The sequence below is a fragment of the Hyperoodon ampullatus genome (genome assembly GCF_949752795.1).
Source record: "Hyperoodon ampullatus genome assembly, chromosome: 18".
Taxonomy (NCBI): domain Eukaryota; kingdom Metazoa; phylum Chordata; class Mammalia; order Artiodactyla; family Ziphiidae; genus Hyperoodon; species Hyperoodon ampullatus.
The window spans coordinates 55,429,392-55,453,286 of NC_136931.1; the positions used below are offsets into that span (position 1 = coordinate 55,429,392).

Below are 23,895 nucleotides of genomic sequence, written 5' to 3' on the forward strand. Positions count from 1 at the left end.
TAAAAGTTCAAAGTTTTAATCCAAATCTGGACAAGTGTTGGGAAAACCAAACTTTGGCCATAGAAACCCCTCCCCTTCTAGGCCACCTGAGGGGACCAGATCACGCCCCCAGGTTCCCGGAGAGGCTCCAGATCTCCGGGAGGTACCTCCAGACCACGCCCTCACTCTCTGATTGGTTGCTACTTTTAGGCGGGTCAGAAGCTGGACTGCAGCAGAGTGACTCGAAGAGGCCACGCCCCCTCGTCTTGGATTAGGGCGGGAGGGGCGATCCCGGAATCCCACGTCGCCTCCCAGGAGGCGGGGCCTGCGCCGCGCCCACTACCTCTGCGGGAGAACCCCGAGGAGCGGGAATTGGCAGCTGGAGGAGATCTTGGGGGGGAAGACACCTGGGGCGGGGGATCTGACGGAGGCGGCGGGGCAGGGGGAAGAGGGTCTCCTCGAGACTCCAAATTTCCACCTGGAGAGGACGAATGGGGTATGAGAATGGCAAACTCTGGGACCCAGAAGTCCAGACTCCCCCAGGCCATTCCTCTTAGACCTAGGAGTCCGACCTCCCAGCTCCCTCCTCTCCCAGACCCAGAATTCCTGGATCCTGGGCCCCTCCTTCCTGGGATCTAGAACTCCCAAGCCCTGTCCAGTTCTCTCCTCATAAAGATAAAGGATTCCTCAGACCCCTACCCATCAGCACCTACGATTCCAGGCCTCCGACTCCCTCTTCCCTAAAACCCAGTAGCCCAAAGTCCCCAGCCCATTCTCACCTGTCATCATTCGGTGCCACTGCGACGCCTCAGTGGCCAGGGCTTGAGAGAGGCTGAGAACTCGCTCCCGGTGCCCTTCGGATGTCGGCAAATAAGGGGTGGTGTTCCTTGGACTAGAAAGAAAGAGATTTGGGGAACTTGTATAATTAGCCAGTACAGTAAGGACCACAGTGCCCCGCGTGGCCTTCTGGGAGTTGTAGTCCCTAGCACGTGTCTCTAAAGGATTTTAAACTGGGCGCGACCCTCTTTTTAAAAGCCCGCGTGCGTTGTGGGATTTGTAGTCCGGTTGCCGGAAATTTTCTCAGATTTCCTGACGGAGGGGCGGAGTTTGATATCGACCAAGGAACTGCAGTTCTCACTGCGAACTAGAGCTTTCTGATTCCTCAGGAACTCAAGCGTCTCTAAAAGATTCTGCGATCTGTACTTTAGTACTCACGAGTACTCAGGAGACATTAATAGCAATGCTACTCTCCTCCCCTTTGCTGATTTCCCTGCTCCTTGCCCCGATCTCCAATTCCTTACCTGCTCCAGGACCCCGAGCTTCTAAGCCATTTCTGGGCTCCTGAGTGTCCCAAGACAGGCTGCAAAGGAATTGGGGCATTAGAATTCCTCATCTGGAAGTCCTCATGATCTCATTTTGAGGGTGAAGGGGCTCAGAAAGGGGATAAAACTGCCCCAAAGACACTGCCAACTTTTAACTTTACCTGAGCTCCTGGAAAACAAGGAGAGTTCGGAAAATCACTGCCTGCCTCCCCCCCACCACCACCACCAGCCCTTTTGCATTCTGGTAAAAGGCTTACTGCAAAGAACCCCTCTTCTCCATATGACTTAGATAAGACTAATGAAGTAAAATTGCTACTTTAAGGCAGGACAAGAAAAATTAAACATAAAATTCTCTCTGTGTGCTTGAGTCTCCTCCCTCCCTCCCTAATGTGCAGTGTGCATCTGCATTACACATTAACCAGAGCTCCTCAGAGAGGGCAGTGCCTGCTCTATCGTAAAGATCATTTTTTTCCCCCTTTCTTCCGACACTACTAATGTAACTTTTTAAAAGAACAGTATTCTTTCCCAAATCTGTAGGAGATCATGGTGACTTGCTGCTGGCTTTGTATGTTCTTCCCTAGACTATGTATCCTTGGTGAACTTTTTATGTGAAAATATCAGTATGTCATTTTTTAAAGTTATTATTATTTTTTACATTTATTTATTTTATTTATCTTATTATTTTTTTTTTTTGGCTGCATTGGGTCTTCACTGCTGCGCTGGGCTTTTCTCCAGTTGGGGTGAGCAGGGGCCACTCCTGTTATGGTGCGCGGGCCTCTCACTGCTATGCCCTCTCCTGCTGTGGAGCATGGGTTCTAGGTGTGTGGGCTTCAGTAGCCGTGGCACGCGGGCTCAGTAGCTGTGGCACGTGGGCTCTAGAGCGCAGGCTCAGTAGCTGTGGCGCACAGGCCTAGTTGCTCCGCGGCATGCGGGATCCTCCCAGACCAGGGCTTGAACCTGTGTCCCCTGCATTGGCAGGTGGATTCCCAACCACTGCGCCACCAGGGAAGCCCATCAGTATGTCATTTTGATGTACGATCCTTTGTCTGGAAAATGGATGTGAGTGTGCCTTTTGACTTCTAACACATGGAACAGTTCCCAGAGCTTTCTGAGAGTCTGTCTCCCAGGTTATAATCCTGTTTGGCTCAAATAAAATTCTCTTTTTTTCTTGTTAACTTGTTTTTAATAGAATTTTCGTCGACAAGATTCACAGATGACCCCCCGCCCCACCCCGTTTACCTGTGACAAGGCCAGAAACAGACCCTCCAAATTCACATTCCTTTTGTCATAAATGATTAGCTGAACTCTTTGTCCCCCCCAAACTAGCTAGACATAGAGATAAATGTTTGGTGTTCAGCTGACTTGAGATGCTCCCTGTTTACAAAAACAATCCCAACTGTAAAATCACCCCACTTGTCTAATTCCTTCCTAGAAAAGTCTAAGATGAAACCATCCATGGGGAACTCCCTGGCGGTCCAGTGGTTAGGACTCCGCACTCTCACTGCAGAGGGCCTGGGTTCAATCCCTGGCAGGGAAACTAAAATCCCACAAGCCACTGCGCAATGGCATGGCCAAAAAAAAACCCAAAAAACAAAACAAAAAAAAAACCCAAAACAACCAACCAAACAAACAAACAAAAAATACCATCCTGCCCGGACCACTCTGATCTTTGGATCTGGAGTCCTCTCCCCAACACCATAACATGAATAAAATCTATTTCCTTACTTGATCAATTTTTCTTCTTTTCTTTTTTTGCCTTTGACAACACATAGTAACTGAAAAGGAAAATTGGGCTTCCAATCCAGACCCATGACCCCCACCCCCTCCCTGAGGAGGGAGAACGCTGGTGAGGTGGAGGTGTTGTCTCTGGCCCACCCTGTCTTCCACCGATAAGGGAGCCAGGATGCTGATTTCAGCACAGGTACAGCGGGGTAAAATCTGGAAACCTGTTCTGGGTATGGAGGAAGGAAACATCCCCATTTTACAGAGAGGAAAACTGAGGCTCCAACTAGGAACTAAGAACCCACTGCTGCTTCACCGCCCCACCCGTTTCCCTCACTTTTTGTTCTGCGTCAGGCTGGCGTCCGGCTGGGGACAGTGTCCTCCCCAGAGTGAGGAGCCGGGGGGAGGCTGGGCGAGGGAGAGGCCGTCCATACTCCCGGTGTCTGCGCATTCTCTCCAATTGCTCCTGAGCACTCATCCGGGGCCGCGCCAGGGGGACCTGGGGAGATGAGAAACACCGCGATACTCCAATCTTGGCCTCCGTTTTCTCTCTCCCCTGAAACTCTCAGCCCCCTGCCTTGCCCTTCCCAATAAGTTCACCCCCGATCTCGAGGGCTACTTCTACACTCAGAGCACAGGCTGTCCCTCTGCTGCTCAAGTGCTTCCATGGCCCCCAAGTGCTTTCAGGACAAAGGCACTGGAGGCCCCTTGTGGCCTGGTCCCTACCCACCTCTCCAGCCTCAACTCCATCAGCTGCCCTGTTCAAACCCGAAGCCCCAGACTGACAAACACCCACACTTCCCTGGACAGATCAAGTGTCTTTGCAGTGGTAGTCAGGACTCCGGGTTGCTTGTGATTAAAAAAAAAAACAAGAAAAACTTCTGAATCAGCTTTGAAAACATTAAAAGGAAGAATGAGATTTATTGTGTAACTAGATCGTCAGGAGGATCATTTTGGGTTCGTCTGAGGGAGGACTTTACAAGCTCTCTCTCGCCCTCAAAACCAGAGGGAAGAGACACACAGGGAGACTGTCATGTGCCAATTGCAGTTATGCTGCCACAAGCCAAGGAACTTTACCAGAAGCTACCAGAAATATGGTTCTGATGACACTTTGATCATGATCACTTACTTACAGCCTTAAGAACTTAAAATGCAACAGGACGGAGATAAATCAAAGGGGAACTTGAACTTGAACATTTGGAACACTCGCAGCCTATGTGTATTGCAAGGAAGTTTGTTCTGAAGAGAACACCAAGGGTGTGTCCGGAAAACCATTTGCTGAGACATTAGGCATGTGATGATATTTGGATCCAGTAAGCCAACTCAGCAGAAAAGCTGCCAAGGCAAACTGAAGGGGACAGAGATGGGACAAAGTGAAGGAAGGCTGTCAGACACCTGGGATGCTACAGGCAGGAAAGTGGCCAATAGAGCTGCAAACGTGTTACCCTTCCAGAAAGGGGGAAATTTGGACACAGACATGCACCTAGGGAAAACTCCACGTGACAACTGAAGTTATGATGCCACAAGCCAAGGAACGGATCCGTTCCTAGCTCCTTCAGAAGGAGCATGGCCCAGGACTTCCCTGATGGCCCAATGGTTAAGGCTCCAAGCTTCCACTGCAGGGGGCGCGGGTTGGATCCCTGGTCGGAGAACTAAGATCCCACGTGCCGTGCAGCGCGGCCAAATAAATAAATTAATTAAATTTTTTAAAAAAAGGAGCATGGCCCTGACAACACCTTGATTTCAGACTTCTAGCCTACAGAACTGTAAGACAGTAAATTTATTGTTTAAGCAAAAAACGAAGGGGATGGGAGTGGGGAGAGAACTCTCCACTGCCGTCTCCAACTAGAACATTCTAGGCTGACAGCTTAGATCTGTTGCTATTGTCGGACCAATCACTGTAATTTACTCTACGTGACTCTGATTTGGTCGATCCTGAGTCACATGCCCACCTGTTAGATACATCATGGTCCCTGTAAATTGACCCTATGTCATTTATTTCTTCATGGCAGGCCAAACCACTGACCCGAAAGCCTGCTAGGGCCAAACTGAAACTTTTACACGTCGCTTGTTTCAAAGATAGCTCAAGTAGACGGATATTTTTAGCCATTTAGAGCCTGCCTGCTTTGAATATTCCGTGAATTTGTACCCAGCATCTGCTAGCCATAGGTAAGATCAACCTGTAGCTATAAAAGCCCCCCGATACCGGGCTTCCCTGGTGGCGCAGTGGTTGAGAGTCCGCCTGCCGATGCAGGGGACACGGGTTCGTGCCCTGGTCCGCGAAGATCCCACATGCCGCGGAGCGGCTGGGCCCGTGAGCCATGGCCGCTGAGCCTGCGCGTTCGGAGCCTGTGCTCCGCAACGGGAGAGGCCACGACAGTGAGAGGCCCGCGTACCGCAAAAAAAAAAAAAAAAAAAAAAAAAAAGCCCCCAACAAGGGAATTCCCTGGCGGTTCAGTGGTTTTAAGGGCTCCGCGCTTCCACTGCAGGGGGCAGGGGGTTTCATCCCTGGTCGGGGAGCTAAGATCCCGCATGCCTCGCGGCGGGGCCAAAACAAACAAACAAAAAAAGCCCCCAACAGGCTGCTGCCCTTAGGAGCTCTCTGACCCAGAGATTTCCCCTCTGTGCGGCTAAGCACATCACCTAGACCCTTAAGTCCCTTCTCTAATCTCCTTCTCTCCAGGGAGTTCCCTTGTCCTGCCCACCTCTTCCTGGGCAGTGGCCCCCAAGCAGTAACCGCTGGAGGGTCTCATGCTGTGAGGGACTTTTCCCACAGGCAAATCTGTCAGTGTGGACCAACTAAAGCTCTGTGTGCTACTGCCACCTAGTGGTCATATTTTCCTTGATCGGCTCTGAAATACCTAGAACCTTATACACCACACCTGGATGCTGGCCGCGGTACGGCTGAGGGAGGAGCCATTCCCAAGATCAAGTGTTATTCGGCGCAGCTCCAACAATCCATGTCCTTTATACACACCACTAAGAATAAAGTTCCTCTCCTCCTAAGAAAGGACAGATTGATTACTTGGTTTCCACGGATAATAAGGAAGCACCAAAAATGCTTCTAAACCTATTCGAGGGGATGTCCCTGGCTGTCCGTCGGTTAATACTCCGCGCTTCCACTGCAGGGGGCACAGGTTTCGTCCCCGGTCGGGGAGCTAAGATCCCGCATGCCGCGTGGCACTGCCAAGGAGGGGCGAAAAAACACCACCACCTATTCGAACAAGCAATCGTAACTGGCATCCCAGGAACCGCGCTCCTGAAAGCCAACCAATCAACGATGGCCCCGCGTTTCTGAAAATCAGCCAATCAACAACAGACACAAAGCTTCCGCATCTTAAGGTCGAACAACTCCTAAACCCGAAAGTCCACCGGTTTCCGAGCTCTACGCCATATGACATCTGCTCTCCGCTTTGCTCAGAGCGACTGTATCTTACAAGAGGTCTGTCTTGCTTAAGCAAGTAATAAATTCAGCTTTGTTTCCGATACAGAGCTGCAGCTTCTTTATCCCCTCCGTACCTTTGCGTACATAGCCTGTTCCCTGTTTGGAGTACTGTTTCCTGCATGGCCAAACTTTTTTCATTCATCCAGACTCACCTTACCTAACCTTTAAAAGGCTTCCCAATGCTCTGAGTCCCCCTATGAAATGGCTCAGCTCTGTCGGATGTGTATAAGGATTGCATTCATGCCTCTCCCCCATCAGACTCCAGCATCAGGACTAATTCATGGCAGGGTGCCCCCAACACCTTCCACAGGGGCTGGTCCCTAGAAGACCAGTATGATGAGCAAATAAGGGAATTCGTGATTTCTTCCTGCACTGGCCAAAGTTTAGGGAGAAGGGGAGATAGCAACTGCTCTTGACACTCTACTTGGATTGGTCATCTGCTGATGGCTTAGTGGGCATCGGAGTGGTCCTGCCAAGTCCATCAGCCATACTTTTCCTGCAGGACCCCTTTGCCAGTTTCAGGATGGGGGAAGCCACAGAAAAATAGGGGTTGTGATGCAGAGATTCACTACATGGCAAACTCAGAAGAGTAGGTCCTTGAAAACAGAGACTGGTCTGGGGACCTCGCCTTGTAGAGCCTGGCAGTCAAGAAGGGTCTGAGGAATTCGTGGACCTGAACTGAACAACCCTGCAGTTGGCAGATGGCATTCCAGAGGTCAGAGCTCTGTGCTCCCAAGTGACCATGTGCGGTTGTATGGGTTGCTCACTGCCCAAGGGCTAAGCCCTCCATTGACCATGCCAGGTTCCATCCACGCAGAAGGGGGAGCCTGACTCTAATTCACAAAAAGGCATTCTGTAGGTTAGCAGAAGCCCTGGCTTCCTAAATCCCCACCTCAGTCTGGACATTTGCACTAGCTGCTTCCCTGCTTTGCCAGGGATAAATTCTAATTCAATCTTCAAGGTCTGTCTGCCTCCAGGAAGCCATCCTCAACATGCCCAGGCTGCCTGGGAGCTGTTCTAATTCAATCTTCAAGGTCTGTCTGCCTCCAGGAAGCCATCCTCAACATGCCCAGGCTGCCTGGGAGCTGTCCCCTGAAGGCCCCCAACCCCTCGTGCTTTCCCTATCTCAGCACACGCCTCCGCCTGTTCTGATAGTGCTTGTGTCTGCGGTTCCTGATGCCTGGGATCTGGCCTGATTCAGTTCAGGAACCCCAGTGGCTGGACAAACCCCAGTCTACAAGAGGCCAAGGACCACCCCAGCACCAATGAGAATGGCAAACTTGTTGGCTCCACCTTCAAAGTCAGTTCCCCAAATTTCTTATCTGTCATTTCCAAAAACAATCTGAAACTGACATTTGTTTTTCTAAATCGGTGCCAATATGCACCCAGTGTTCGTGCTGTGAGGCATCGCCTCAGTCACGCCCATCGGGCTTCTGCCGTCAACTGCAATTTTCTTGCTTTGTGTTTTGTTTTGTTACTTATGACTTCTAGTTTAATTGCTCTCTGAAGGCGTCAAAAAGAGCCAAAGATCGCCCCAAAGAGAGTGAAAAGAAACAGAAGCATCTGTCACTTCCAAGAGCTCAGAAAGTAGAATCACGTCAGGAACAGGACTGTGGAGCCTCTACAGGGACATCTCACTAAATAGGACCCTCAAGGTGTGATGTGACATAAACAGAAAGACACGTTGCAGAAGTTTTACTGGGACAGTGACACCAGGAACTGATGACAAGTAGAGAAACTCTGCAGAGGGCAAAACCTGAAGACCTGGACCCTGTGTTCATGAGGAAGTAACTGGATGCCCCTGAATGACCTTTGATCATGAAGCAAGCTAGAACATTCCACGAAGACCAGAACATTGATCATGAGCATCAGCTGGCAACACTAAAGAAGTATATGATATAAAATATTTTAATACCTGGGTGGCAGAGCATCTGCAGTTCAGAAATTACAATTGATGAGTTTCCTAAGGTAACAGCTGATGAAAACGGAGTTCTGAAAAAAACGTATATGGTGGATCAAAGAGCTCCATAATGTCTCTGTGCTCCTGTAAAAATGTCACCGAGGGGGCTTCCCTGGTGGCGCAGTGGTTGGGAGTCCGCCTGCCGATGCAGGGGACACGGGTTCATGCCCTGGTCCGGGAGGATCCCACATGCCACGGAGCAGCTGGGCCCGTGAGCCATGGCCGCTGAGCCTGCGCGTCTGGAGCCTGTGCTCCGCAACGGGAGAGGCCACAACAGTGAGAGGCCCGCGTACCGCAAAAAAAAAAAATAATAATAATAATAATAATAATTAATTAATTTAAAAAAATAAAAGTGCTATTTTTAAAAAAAGAATGAAATAAAGCCATTTGCAGCAACATGGATGGAACTAGAGATTATCATACTAAGTGAAGTAAGAGAAACCATGTGATATCACTTATATGTGGAATCTGAAAAATGATACAAATGAACTTATTTACAAAATAGAAACAGACTCATGGACATAGAAAACAAAATTATGGTTACCAAAGGGGAAAAGGGAGGGAGGGATAAATTAGGAATTGGGGATTAAGATACACGCTGCTGTATATAAAATAGATAAACAACAAGGACCTACTGTATACCACAAGGAACTGTATTCAATATCTTGTAATAACCTATAATGGAAAAGAATCACTTTGCTGTACACCTGAAACTAACACAACATTGTAAATCAATTATACTTCAATAGAAAACATTTTTTTAATTTAGAAAAGAAATTGTGGCATCTCTACATACAGCTTGTAACAACAGAATTTCACACTCCGTGAAGAGCAAGGATAAACCACCCACCGCCTTAAAAAAATCAAAAAACAAAAACTGCATACTGGTCGCAGGCATCAGGAACCCAGGACATTTTCCTCAGAAATAAAAAGCGCCTGGGGAAGAAATTGAGACACAGATGTAGAGAACAAACGTCTGGACACCAAGGGGGAAAAGTGGCATGGGTGCGTAGTGGTGGTGGTGTGATGAATTGGGAGATTGGGATTGACACATATACACTAATATGTATAAAATGGATAACTAATAAGAACCTGCTGTATAAAAAAATAAATAAAATAAAATTCAAAAAAGATAAATAACTCTCCAAAAAATAAAAAGCGCCTGATATTTATAAGCTATTTTTATTCCCCTGACTCCATTTAAGTAATTCACTGCTATTTTTTTAACTTGACATTTAAATGGTGATGTTATTTATAGCTTTTATCCCATTTCGTATGCATATTCATACATTTTATTGGAGAAATGGTAATGTGTTTGCTTAAGTGTGCTGCTCCAGACATGGCAGGCGGTGTTATAGAACGCACAGTACACAGTATATGCACCGAATTACTAGAATCTGCAAAACTTTGCATTTTAAACAACATCTGGTCCCAAGGGTTTTGAACAAGGTTTGAAAACCAGTATATCTAGAATCCGACTCTGTCTCGACATCTCCACTTTTTCTAACCTAGTGCAAACAACTGTTCTCTCCCCGCTGGACTAGCCCAGTCACCTTCTCCCTGGTTCCCTGCCTCAGCCCTTGTTCACTGTCTGTGCCCCCATGTGGCCGCCAGAGAGCGCCAGTGCCCATTTACAGCATCTCAGTGCCTGCTCAGATACTCCATGGCTCTGGGCTCACCCAGTGTCAAAGCTAAGCCCTCACCTTGGACCACAAGGCCCGGCACGATCTGCCCCTATTACCCCTCTGTCCTCATCAGCACCCCTCTCCCTCTTGCTCGGTTACTTGGTTACGGCCACACTGGCTTTCTAGCTGCTCCTCCAACACGCCAGAGTCTTCTGCCTCGGAACCTCTGCAAACACTGTTCCCTTTGCCTCTAATGCTCTTCCACCAGACATCCCCAAGGCTTGCTCCCTTACCTCCTCCGGGTATCTGCACAAGCATCACCTCTCCAGAAGCCTCCCCAGACCAAGCCATTGACAACTGCACCTCTTTTCCAAGTATCCCAAATCCCCTCACCGTGCTGTTTTTATTTATTTAGCACTTAGAACATATAAAGTAATTTATAGTAAATTATTTATTACCTGCCTCTTCCCACTAGAATGTCAGATTCATGAGAGAAGGATTTTTTTTCTCATCTTGTTCACGTTTGGGTCCTGAGCACCTAAACAGCTCTCTGTCATAGAACTTTCCTGAATGATGGAAATGTTCTATATTTTCACTGTCCAACAGGGTAGCCACTGGCCACTTATGTCTCCTGAACACTTGAAATTTAGCGAGTGAGAGTGAATTTTTTATTTTATTTCATTTAAATTTAAATAGCCCCATGTGACTACTGGCTACCTTATTAGACAGTGAAGAGGGTATTTAATAAGTATATATTGAATGAATGATTGATAAATGAATGAATGAATGAAGTGCTTGCTCTAAGGCACTACTTTCAAGCTTTATGGGCATTCATCTACTTTGACTCTTCACATCAGCCCTAGGTGGTAGACACCACTATTAGCTCCATTTTGCAGATGAGAAAATGGAGGCAGAGAAATTTCATAACTGACCCAAAGTCACACAGCTTAGAAGTGGCAGAGACAAAATTCAGTCCCAACACTCTTAATAAATCTCGCTGTCTCTGCTCTAGGGTGTGGCCTTAAAAGTCTTCTCTCCCAGATGTTTCCCCAAGAGTGGGGACAGGGGGTCCTTCCTGTGGTGGTCAAAGGGTTACAGTGGACCTGAGGAGGCCAGATGGACTGCCTACCTTGGTTCCTGGCTGTGGGGAAGGGGGGCGGCGACCCTCAGGGCTGGAAGCCCGGGAGACCCTTGGAGATCCAAGACCTGGAGGAGTAGAATGGGACTGGTGAGGCCCAGGAATGCCGAGCAAGTCCCTCCCCACTCCAGACACTCACCTGAGCGAGGGCTGGCAAGCTCTCTGTCGCCCCCTGGGGGCCGACCCCAGTCAGCCTCAGGGGACCGGGGTAGGCTCAGTTCCAAGGACTCAGGCAGGCTCTGGAGAGGTCAGGAAAGGGGAATAATAATTATCATTACCACTATTATTACCATTTTCAAGCACTTAGCAATTGAGACACTGCATAAGTAGGATTAAGATTGAAAACCAGGAGCCAGATCTGGTTTCCAAACCTCAGCTCTGCCATTTTTTTTGCTGTGTGACCTTGAGCAAGTTACTTTACCTCTCTGTGTCATATTTCACCTTTTGATATGAGGATTTTAACCTACAGCTTTTTTTTTTTTTTTTTTTTTGGGCTGCATCAGGTCTTAGTTGCAGCACACAGGATCTTCTTTGAGGCATGTGGGATATTTCCTTGTGGCACGTGGGCTCTTCATTGCAGCGCGCAGGCTACTCTCTAGCTGTGGTGCACAGGCTCCAGGGCACATGGGCTCCAGGGCACATGGGTGCGAGGGCTTAGCTGCACCATGGCATGCAGGATCTTAGTTCCCTGACCAGGGATCAAACCTGCGTCCCCTGCATTGTAAGGCGGATTCTTTACCACTGGACCACCAGGGGAGTACCTGATATAAGGACTGAATCAATACATGTAAGGTACTTAGAACAGTGCCTGGCACATGGCAGGGCATTATACATGTGATGTTTTATAATGATTATGCCTCTGGCACGGTGCTAAGTACTTTACCAGCATTATCTCATTGAATCCCCTCGGTAAATCTACGAGACAGCTATTATTATCCCTATTTGATATATGGGGAAACTGAGGCTCAGAGAATGAGGTCAATGACTGATGTCACAAAGATAGCAAAGCTGAGATCTAAACCCAGGTTTCCCGGATACATGATCTGATGATCACCTACAACCATTGTGGCTCCTGATTCCTGACAGCTTACTCTATGTCAGGCACATTCTAGTCACAGTTTCTCCTTCTCACAGTACCCTGCAAGGTAGGGGTTAAGATCAGCGGTGTCTGGTAAATGTTTAACAAATGCCCTCTGGGAGAAAAGAGCCCTGGTTTGTAGCATTTGCCAGTTTCCACGGTGTAACTACTCCCACCATGGTCAATTTCAAGCTACCAATATGACATCACTGAATGTGGAGTTGAGAAGAGATGCAGGCAGTTGGACCTTGGGAGGTGTTGGGAACTGGGTCCAGCACACCACTGGACAATGATCATAGTATAACGAATAAGAAAACAAAGGCTTCCAGAGCTTAGGATACATGCCTGAGGTTGGTTAGCTGATCAAGGGAGAGAGAAAGAGGTGAGTAGGTAATGAGTTGGGCCAGGGGCAGATGGAACAGGAAGCTGGGGGTGGGGAAAAAAGTGAGTCTCACCTCCCTCTCTGAGGACTCCTCGCCTTGGAGTGCAGGGGATGGGGAGTCAGGATCAGTGTGGGGGGGTGGTTTCTGCGGGCCCCCCAGACCTGCCAGTGTGTCTTCCACCATCCACAGTTGCTGTTGAGCAGATGCTCTGTCCTGGGGAAAGGAAAGGAATTTGTTACTCAAAGGTGGGAAAAAACAGTCAGACTTGATTGATATCCAGTTGTGTTAGTCCTCCAGCTTTGTTTTTGCAGGTTGCCTTGTCTACATTTGGCCTTTTGCACTTCCAGATAGAATTTAGAGTCAGCTTGTCAAACTCCACATAAAAGCCTTCTGGATTTGTCTTGGGATCGAATATCCCCACTGGGGAAATCAATTTGGGGAGACCATATCTTTACATTAGTGTCTTTCCTATCCACGAACATGGTACATCTCTCCATTTATATCGGTCTTCATTCTCTCAATGACATTTTGTGGCGTTCACAGTAGATGTCGTGCATATCTTTCATTATATTTCTCCCTAGATATTTAATCTGTTTATGTTAATTGTAAACACTACTGTTTATGAATATTTATTTTCTAATTGTTTGTTATTAGCATACAGGAAGACAACTGATTTTTGCATGTTATCCTTGCATTCAGTTACCTTGCTGGATTGGCTTATTCTACCAATCTTTCTGGAGATTATTTTGGATTTTCTACATACACAGTTTTGTCATCTTTAAATAAAAACAGCTTTACGTCTTCCTCTTTGGTCCTTATACCTTTGATTTATGTCTCAGACTCCCTTGTACTGCCTAGGATCCCTGGGACAATACTGATTAGAACTGGCCATAGCAGACATCGTCTTATTCCAAATATTGGGGAAAAGTTTTCAACATTTCACCGCCAACAATAATGTTTGCTATAAGTTTAAGTTTCTTATAGATGCCTTATCAGATTAAGGAAGTTGATTTATATTCCTACTTTGCTGAGAGATTTTATCATGAATGGATTAAATTTTTTAAATGTTTTTCCTGCATTTATTGAGATGACCATGTGGGTTTTTTTCTTTATTTTATTAAATGTAGTGAACTACATGAACTTATTTTCAAGTGTTAAATTAACCTTGCATTCCTGTAATAAGCCTAATTTGGTTGTGATGTATTGTTCTTTTCATATATTGCTGGTGCTGAGGAATATCTAACACCAGTAGGTGGGGGATTAGCGTTGAGGGGTGGATTTTAGGAGGAAGTGGGAGGGGGTTAGTATGAAGAGGGTGGGGCTTAAACCTGTGAGTACGCATTTAATACTAAAAGCCAGAATTTTTAGTTGAAGGTATATGATTTAGAAACTCTATTGCTAGGCTTAGAATGAAGACATGGGTCTGAGGCCAAGCAATGGGGCTTCAGGAGTGGGGCTTGAACTAAGGGATTGGATTTAGAACTGGAGCCTCCAGAGGATAAATTTAAAAGTGCAAGTCAGGATGCAGAATGCAAGAGATGAACTTGCAGGATGGGACAGGGCTGAGGGGCAGAGTTTTGACCCCAAGGGTAGGGCTTCAAAGTAAGAGGAGAGATTTAGAACCAGATGGGGCGGTAGTTCCGAATCTGAAGATAGGTCTTGAAATTAAGGGCACTGTCTTAATTATTGGGTTTTAAATGAAAGGAAAAGGCAGAGGGGGAGGGGCTAAAGATAACATGGGAGGGGCTTTGATTCTGTGGGAGGGGCTTAAATGCCAAAAGGATTTCCAAGTGATCTTGGAGTGCAGGGTGGGGCTTGCGGGCTTGGGGCAGGGGTGTACCTGGGGGGACCCGAGGTGCAGCAAGTACTCAAGGGTCTCTCTCAAGGTGCTCAGCTCCTGTTCCAGGCTGTTGTACGTGTCCCAAACCCGCTCTCGCTCCTCAGGTCCCAGAAAGGGGGAGACAGAGAGTTAACATGCCCTCCCACCAGATCTTCCCCAATCCATCTTTTCCTAGATTAGCAGAAGGAAGGGTGGCCTGGCCCCAGGTGCCCTGGGGGGTATATGGACTGCAAGTCCCAAGGGCCTCTTTGCTCAGACTACTGGGAACCCCAGAGTCTGTACTGAACCTGCCATTCCAATGAACTGCTAGTGTAGACAAATAACAGCTTTCCCTGAATCTTCAGGATTACCTCTGCACTCCTCTAGGGCGGCAGAGTCTACAGATCTAATGAATTCTTGAAACAGACAAGACCACGAGACCTATACACCCCTGGGCAGCAGAAACTTCCTTGCCAATACAAATAACAAGAGCAGCTAACATTTATTTGGCACTTACTATGTGCCAGGCACTGTTCTTAGCTCTCATTTAATTCTTTTGAGGTAGGCACTATTAATGTCTCCATTTTACAGATAGTAGTAATTACAGCTAACACAAGTATTGCTTACCATATACTAGGTACAAAAGTGTTAAACATTCCTTCATTTACATATATTTATGAAAACTTCACAATAGCCCTATGAAGTAAATATTATTTTTATTATCTCAAGTTTATATGAGAGGCATCTAAGGCCCAGAGGGATTAAGTAAATTCTCTAAGGTCACACAGCAACTATGAGTGGAAACTGAGATTCAAAGCCAGGAAGTCCATATCAAAATCGCCCCCTTGGGACTTCCCTGGTGGCACAGTGGTTAAGAATCCACCTGCCAATGGAGGGAACACGGGTTCGAGCCCTGGTCCGGGAAGATCCCACATGCCGTGGAGCAACTAAGCCCGTGTGCCACAACTACTGAGCCTGCGTGCCACAACTACTGAAGCCCGTGAGCCTACAGCCCGTGTTCTGCAACAAGAGAAGCCACCGCAACGAGAAGCCCGTGCACCACAACGAAGAGTAGCCCCCGCTCGCCACAACTAGAGAAAGCCCTCGCGCAACAATGAAGACCCAATGCAGCCAAAGATAAATAAATAAAAAAGAACTTACTAGACTGGAAACTAAATCTATCTCAAAAAAAACACAGAAACCTCCCCCTTAAATGGCTAAATTAAATACTACTGTTTCCTGGCTGCTTGCCCCTCACTCTCTAGGAATGTCAAGATCATTGGCTTAAAATTGGGGGGATTCGCAAGAACCACCTTCCCAAGAGCCTTTGGGGGCAAGTTCCCTTTAGTAACAACCTGTAGAATCCTGGGGTCTCCTTGGAGGTATGCCCCTTCCCAGATGCTCACCTGGGTCAGGTGACAAAGAGCGGCCCTCACACTGACTAGTCGGTCCTGCAGGAGGCGCTGGCGCCCCCAAGCCCTCCCAGGAGCTGCAGCCTCCCTGGTTGTTTGGCCCAGCTGCTGTCGAGTCAATTCCAGGGCTGCTTCTAGCTGCTCCTGCAGCGAAAGGGAAGATGGTTAGACTTCTGAAACCACCCCCAGCCTCAGGAAGAGAGAAAAGGTGTCTTCCCATATCCTTGGGTATGCTGGGGATCAGGATGGGCTAAAGGCAGGTCGAGAGGCCAGATGCCCCTCCCCTGTCCCAGAGCCCTGTACCTTCTCCTCCTGCCTCTGATCTATCTCCTCCTGCAGCCTCCTCAGGAGCCGGTCCTGCCCACACAACTTGGTCAACAGAGTCTGGAGAAAGGAGGACAGGAGCTATTTATGGACCAGATCTGGCTCTTCCCCCTGACCCACAATTTAAACATTCTCTCCCCAGCTCTGGGAACTCAGTAAGGGTTCGATCAGGAGAACTTACATCTGTCTCCAAGCTTTGGTGGAAGGTTGAGTCTAGAGGGGGACCTGGCTGAGGAGAAAGAGAAAAGTTGGAGGTCACATGCCCAAACAGGTCCTTATTGTAGCTCAGCACTGAGCTGAGCCTTGTTGCTACTAACAGACATCCCTGTCCTTATTAGCTTTGTTCCAAGCTTTAGCAAACCTCAATAGACCAATTGCCAGACTTTTGGCTTTAGGAAGTGGTCTTTGCTACCAAATAGCTATAGCAAATAAGTAAGGAATGGAGAAGACTTAGAGAGTTCCTTTATGACTGAGAATAAAATAAGGATGCTCACTACCACTGTTACAGTTTTACACACTATTAGAGATCTTGACCAATGCTATAAGATAAGAAAAAGAATAAAAGTGTAAGGATAGGAAGGGGAATGATAAAAACATCATTATTTATAGATGATGTGCTCATCTACCCTCCAAAGAACAATAGCATAAAAATATTATTAGAATAAATAAGAGAATTCGGCAAGGATGCCAGGTGTAAAATGAAGTTACAAACATTAATAGCATATCTTTACACCATCAATAACTAGAAAATATTTTTTAAAAAAGAAGAATATACCATTCAGATAACTATAAAAACTATCAGTAGGGAATTCCCTGGTGGTCCAGTGGTTAGGACTCGGTGCTCTCACTGCCAGTGGCCTGGGTTCAAATCCTGGTCAGGAAACTAAGATCCCTCAAGCCACACAGCGTGGCCAAAAAAACCCAAAAAACTATCAGGAATTTAGGAATTACCTTAATTACCTTAACTAATAGCACACAAAATCTCTATGGAAAAACTCAAATGACACACCTAGAAAATTACATGAATGAATGGAGAGATATTCTATACATATATGCCACCCAGTTTTCAGCAGCCCTAGGAAACTAATATATATCCAGGCACCTTGAAATACCCAGTTTTCTCTAGGCACACTAGTCCAGGAGATGACATTCACCATAGCAAAGAAAGCAAGGGAGGGGGCTCTGGCAGATTCAAGGTGCCCCAGGATACCTACCAATAAAACCATGGAAGCCCGGGTCCCAGGAGGCCTCGGAGGGAGCTGGAGATATGTGGAGGAGCCAGAGGGGGCCTGGGAGGAATACTGATATAGAGGTGTTTAGAAATTGGCATGTCTTAGTAACAAACATTAGAATGGATGTGTCCGGAATTGCAGTGCCTTAGGAGACTCTTTGAGGTTCAGAACTGGGCCCCCAGAACTTCCTCAACTATCTGCTCTCCAGCTGTGTGCCACTGTGGGGACACTGCGAATGATAATAAATGGAAAGCCTGGCAAAACTGTCCCAGGGACCAATGGAAGTTGCAGTCTACTCTCACTCTCACATTCGTGGTTAGCTGTGGATTTTCTGGACTACAGTCCCATGATGCTCAGAGGAAATAGTAGGTGACCAACTTGGAAAGATAAACTGGAGACACAAGGCAGATGCAATCCACGCTACCTCTCACAGCATTGTCCTAGAGGAGAGTATTCTGGACTACAATCTCCATAATGCTTAAGGAGTAATGGCCAAAGACCAGCCTGAGGAGAGCCCTGAGAATTCATGGGAGTTAAAGTTCACTCTCCCTTTCACACCTGAACCCAGCTGTGATTATGCTGAACTACAATCCCCATGATACCCGGGGCCAGTGGCCTAGAGAACAGCCTGGAAAGACAGCCCCATGGCCAAATGGGAGATTTAGTCCCTCTCCCCATCACCTCTGCTCACCGGTGTTCTGGCCTCCTGACTCCAGTGCTGGGGACTCCTGGGGTCCCTTCCTCCCCCAGCCTCGGAGGAGGGTCCTCGTCGGGGAGTGGGGGGCCTGGAGAGTGTCTGGCGCTGGGGGCCCCAATCCAGGGGAGGCCGGACATCGATGCGACTCAAGGGGGTATGGGGTCTGGCAGAAGGTGCTGTGTCTCCAGAGGAGGGAGGGGGTCTGCGTGCAGGAGCAGAACGGGGCCGGGGGAGGCTCAGAGGGGAGGGAGGGCGAGAGAAGGGTGTGAACAGGCTGTAGGGAAGAGAGAATAATAGGCGAGCTGCGTCAACTAGAGCCCCCTCATCCCACTACCCATCGAGCCAGCCTCAAAGATGTGTCTCCCTTCAGGGTGTCTCACTGTCCCTCTGGAGTAGAACCCTCCTCTAGTAGCCAGATCCTGAGTAATTTCCCTCTTTGTGGTATCCCCTCCTTAAGACTTCTCCCCGACAGGCACTGACCCCACAAGAACCCAGCAAGTCACACACATTAGTGAGAAAGCACTAAGTCACTCCCCTAATCAGTCCCAGCCCCGCCCTTCGGCCACGCCCACAGCATTTCCTCTGAAGCTCAGCCCCATAGAAACTTCTCGTCCCAGACTCCCTCGTCCAACTCACTCTGGGCTCCTTGTCCTCCGAATTCGGGGTCCAGATTGGAGGTCAGCCATGGGGCTGGGAGTGAGCAGCCGGCCACGACCTCTGGAGAGACGAGCCACCTCCGGTGATTCTGAGCCGCGCCCCTCTTCCCCTCTGCTCACCTCTGGGGGACCACCGGGGCCGCCAGGGCCCTCCCCAGTCTGGGGACGTGCAGATGACCTGGGTTGCCCACTAACGAGTGGACACAGAAAAAGACATCACTCCTTTGAACTTTATAACAGCCCTTATTCCCATTTTACAGATAAGGACACAGGAACCTACAAAGAAAAAAGGGGAGGTAGTGCACTGTAAATTGTTTTCCCCATTTTGCAGATGGGGAGACTGAGGCCCGAGTTGGAAGTGACTTGTGCAGGGCCACAAGGTCCATCCAGGTCGCTGGGCCCAATGCCCTAGACTATGCGTCTCCAGCCTGAAAATTGGGGCAGGCAGACAGAGCCTGGAGCCTTCCTTTTTTTTTTTAATCTGACATTTTTTAGGTGGCAGCCTCAGGGGGTGGAGACTTCTGCGGGAGCCAGTTAGAGAGCGAGCAATATTGATGGACAAAACGGTGGGCGGAGCTTACAAGAGAGAGACTCTTTGCTGATTGGAGATGAAGTCCCCTGGACGTGGGGCCTGAAGGGCGGAGTTTCCATAGCTAGAAGAATAGTGATTGGACACTGAAGAGAGCAGGGCCTTAAGGGGAGGGGTTAGCCGGATAATTTGCAGGACCCAGACTGGAGGTAGAGTGTCAGGGGCGTGGCCTGTACTTATACTCACCAATCGTCCCCCTCCGCGCGGGAGGCCCGCCCCAGTGCCCGTAGCCAGCCCCTCAGGTCCTCTAGCGTGTCAGCCGCCAGAACGTAGGTCCTCATGCCCGGGTGCTCCGCCTGCGGGAAGAGAAAGCTGGAGGACCCGGCCGCCGGGCCCTCTAAAAAGAAGGATGCCATGGACCCTGGTCTTTATCTCCAGTAATGGATGCTCCATGCCTGCCCCCATCGCCTAGTGCCTTAGTGCCCATGGGGGTTGGATGGACTCACGGTGAAGGTGAAGCGCCGGCCTCGGGGGGCTCCTGGACCATCTGGCCTGATACTGTAGCTGGGGAGCAGGACGCTTCCCAGGACGCTCTCCTCGCGGCTGTCTGCAAAAGACAGGCTGGGGTCAAGTGTCACACAGGGATCTAGAGGTCAAGAGGCTAGAGGAAAGGGAGGGTGGGTGGGAGGGGGGCCCGCCCACCCCCATGCCAGCTGGGGCACTGACCCTTGTAATAGAAGAGGCAATGGCCAGAGAGGACGAACCAGCGGCGTTTCCAGAGCCGGAGCCCGGAGCTGTCCTGGAGAGACAGAGTGGCAATAGAGGGGGGAGGGAAAAAAGGAGATGGAGACAGTGACACTTGGGGCCAAAGACCCAAAGAAAGGAGAGGCGCAGAGACACATGTTTGGTGCAATAGATTCAGATGGAGAACTGGAAACCAGTGGGCTGCAGTTGAGAGGACATCAATTCTGGACACAGGTGGACCTGAGTTTGACTCTTAGCTCCACCACTTTCAAACTGTGCCCTTAAGCAAGTCATTTCCCCACTAGAAACCTCATTTTTTCCTCACGGGTCAATTGGGGATTGAGAAGTTACAGGAAGATTAGGACAGATACTGTACCACACACGGGCAGCGGCTTTATATAGGAAGACTTGGCCCGATCACTATGGAGTGTGAGACACAGAGAGGCCAGGAAGGTGATGCTGAGCCATACCCTGAATCCTGCATCTCCCCATCGCCTCTTCCAGAACTGCTCCATCTCTAACCTTGTGCCCCTCTTCTCTTCTTGAATCCATTCCCACAGAAGCAGCATGATCTTTTAAAATTATAAATCAGACCATGTGAGTCCCCTGCTCAAAACAGAGCTTCCCGTCCCACTTAGAATAAATCTCAAGTTCCTTACCCTAATTTGCTGGTTTACAGGGAATCTAAAACTTGGGTGCACATAAGAATCACCAGGAGGGCTCATGAAAACACAGATTCCTGGGTCCCATCCCCAGAGTTCTCCAGTCAGTAGAGCTGAGGTGGGAGCTGACACTTTGCATTTCTAGAAAGTTCCCGGGTGCTGCTGGTGCTGCTGGTCTGGGACCCCACTTAGAGAAACTCGCCCTGCCACCCCGCCGCCCCTCCTCTCTCTCACCTTGGCTTGCTCCAGACACCAAACTTTGGCCCGCTGCAGGGCCCTTTGCTTTCAGATTCCCTCTGCCCCCCAGATCTTAATACAATGGGCTTCTTCTTGATTTATAATTCTCAGCTCAAATGTCATCTCAGAGACGCCTTCCCCGACCAACAGTCAAAAGTAGCTCTCATCCCTCAGCCACTTTCCAGCACATTCTCCTGCGTTATTTCTTCACAGTGCTTCATTTCCCACCATCCGAAATCATTTAGTCCACTTGTTATATACTAATTTATTATCCATCCCTGTCCCACCCCCATTTTGAATGTAGGTAGATACTTATTTGTCTTATTTGCATGGTATGTGACCCAGGGCTTGGCACATTGTAAATGTTCAAGAAGTGGTCATTGGACTTCCTTGGTGGCACAGTGGTTAAGAATCCGCCTGCCAATGCAGGGGACACGGGTTCGAGCCCTGGTCCGGGAAGATCCCACATGCCGCAGAGCAACTAAGCCCGTGCGCCACAACTACTGAGCCCGCGAGCCACAACTACTGAAGCCCGCGTGCCTAGAGCCCGTGCTCCTCAACAAGAGAAGCCACTGCAGTGAGAAGCCCGCGCACCGCAACGAAGAGTAGCCCCCGCTCGCCGCAACTAGAGAAAGCCCGCGCGCAGCAACGAAGACCCAATGCAGCCCAAAATAAAATAAAGCAGAAATAAATTTATGGGAAAAAAAGTGGTCATTGAATGAATGAATGAATGAATGAAAGAAACGACAGAATAAGGGAGGAAGCAATGATCAAAAAAATATATTTGGAGAAGACTTGGAAGGAGAGAAACAGTGGACAGCCAGGGGCACAGCCTCTAACATCACTTGGAGTGTCCTTTCCCTTCTTGCGCTCACTCTACCTGCTTATGAAGCCAGCCTCGGATGTGCACGGGGAGGTTAGGGTCCCTCCTGAGCGCATTGCCCCTCTTCCCGAAGGCATGCACCTTGCTTACCGCCCGGGTGGACTTCTGAAGAGACAAGGAGGACAGAAGTGAACATGGCCCTGGGATGGACTTGGGGAGGCGGCGCAGTGGGACTCAGGCAACCCGAGGCCCTCCTCGGCTGCCTTTAGAAACTGGGTCAAGGAGGGAGCTGAGGGAGTTCCCTGGCTGCCTAATGGTTAGGACTCGGCGCTTTCACTGCTGTGGTCTGGGTTCAATCCCTGGTCGGGGAACTGAGATTAAAAAATAAATAAATAAAGAGGGAGCTGAGTTTGGGGGTGAGAATTGCATGTGCATAGTGCAGAGTTGACAGACACTTTACATGTGTGGAGGGAGGTGTCTGGAGGCAAGGAAGAGGCTACTGGCCACTGTGGAGGGAATTTGGGAATCAAGGATCCACTGCCAAGGAGAGGATGCTCTTGGCCACCAGAGCCAGAGATGTAGTAGAGCCTCTGGGACCCGAGATGGCAATACTGCCTAGGAGGTCCCCACAATCAGGAAGGACCTCTGTGCTGAGTCCCTAGTGATGGGTCAGCTGGAATCAAAGGATACCTCAGTGCCAAGGAAAGACATTCCTTAGCGATCACGTCCAGGGTGGTGGTGGGGGCTCCAAATCCCTTCATCCCAGTAGATGGGCCTCCCTCTCCTGTCCACAGGCACCCATATGGCCAGATTCCCACAAGATGCCCCTCCTTGGTGATGATGCTGATCCAGGTCAGGTTCAAATCTACAGAATCTGAACTTGGGAAGCTAGAAATGAGTCAGGGGAATGCCTGGAGGACAAGGAAATGAATGTCACGACTGAACTTTGGGCTGGGGTGATGATTTGGGATGCAAGAATCTCAGGCCACATGGGGCATATTTATTGTTGGAGAAGGGTCTTTCCTTTATCAGATTTCAGAACTGGGTAGATGGGATGGCAAGAGACAGGACACGGATTTCTCAGTCCTAATAAGAGTAGCCACTGAGTTCCTGGCTGGGGAGAGGGGCGGTCATGGCTGGGGAGTGGCCTTATCTTAGCAACCAGAGTTAAGCAGGGTTGTTACTCTGGCTTCGAATTAGGAAAATACAAGGGGTGGGGACAGCTGGGAGTGCCTCTGAATTCCTAGCTGTGGCGGGTGGGAAATTTCGGACCTTGCTAGGCTCGGCACACCCCATTGCTAAAGATCCTTGCTTTTGACAATCAGAGTCCCTCGGGTGGCACCGAAACCAGGGTTCGGAAACAGGAGGATGGGGCAGCCCAGAGCACCCCCTCCCCTCACCAGCCCCACCAAGAAGCTCGAACCTTGGTGCTCAGGCTGCTGAGCGAGGAAATGGTAGAGGCGCTGCTGGCCAGGCTGAGGCTGCTCCGAGGTCTGCCTTCCTCCATCAAGGGCTTGGGGAGAGAAAAAAAAGGGGCTGTGTGTGCCTCTCTGCAGATGACCCGGCTGGGGACAGAGACAGGGTCAGGGGCTTGCAGGTCGGAGGAGGCTGAGGAGAAAGAGCCTGTTGTTTGGGGCCTGGGGGAACTGGGGGAGGCCCTGGCCCGGGACCGCATACCAATAGTGATGCCAAGAGAGGTGGGCGGCACTGGCAGCTGCGGGGAGGGGGCAGCTGTCTGCAGCCAGAGACAGAGAATAGGAGCCCCTTTATTCTTGCCCCCCCCCCGCACACTGGCCAGGAATTTGACCCTCTCTGTGCTCAAGAGCCCCCATTCCCTGTCTCTTTCCAGCTGCCCCCCAGCTACCTGTCTCCTGCCCTCCCACGTGCACCCCCAGAACATCCCCACTGAGACCCGGGCACCAGGAAAGTGCACCCAGGCAGCTCCTCCCTCCCAGCCCAGCCAGGGAACTTACCAGCTCTGGGGTCCCAAGGACAGAGAGCACAAGAGGGCAGCGTGGAAGCTGGGACACCCAGGCACAGTCCCCCTCCTCCTCTGCCCCTTAGGGGATGCCTCTCCCAGCCCTCAGTTCTCACCTGCTCATCCACAC

General features: G+C 49.4%; 1 protein-coding gene across 1 annotated transcript; it reads right to left on the bottom strand.

Annotated features, from left to right (window-relative positions):
* PLEKHA4 (pleckstrin homology domain containing A4) lies at positions 1 to 23,895 on the bottom strand. Its single transcript, XM_079723462.1, has 20 exons — positions 23,882 to 23,895; positions 23,211 to 23,300; positions 21,845 to 21,952; positions 20,044 to 20,120; positions 19,828 to 19,924; positions 19,568 to 19,677; positions 18,773 to 18,982; positions 18,131 to 18,410; positions 17,422 to 17,496; positions 16,389 to 16,436; positions 16,187 to 16,267; positions 15,878 to 16,027; positions 14,493 to 14,591; positions 12,725 to 12,865; positions 11,331 to 11,430; positions 11,183 to 11,259; positions 3,361 to 3,522; positions 1,281 to 1,339; positions 759 to 871; positions 1 to 457 (listed from the first exon to the last, which is right to left on the bottom strand). The coding sequence occupies exons 2-20, from the start codon at positions 23,292 to 23,294 to the stop codon at positions 195 to 197; spliced, it is 2,334 nt and encodes a 777-aa protein (XP_079579588.1). The 5' UTR covers positions 23,295 to 23,300; positions 23,882 to 23,895; the 3' UTR covers positions 1 to 194.

Bases quoted from the DNA above. Each gene is read 5' to 3' on its own strand.
- PLEKHA4 (XM_079723462.1), bottom strand. From the start codon at position 23,294: ATGGAGGAAGGCAGACCTCGGAGCAGCCTCAGCCTGGCCAGCAGCGCC. The intron at 16,268-16,388 runs GTAAGTTCTCCT...TCCTTTCTCCAG, and splicing joins ACCAAAGCTTGGAGACAGAT to ACTCTGTTGACCAAGTTGTG. The intron at 872-1,280 runs GTAAGGAATTGG...CTTTCTTTCTAG, and splicing joins AGCTCGGGGTCCTGGAGCAG to TCCAAGGAACACCACCCCTT.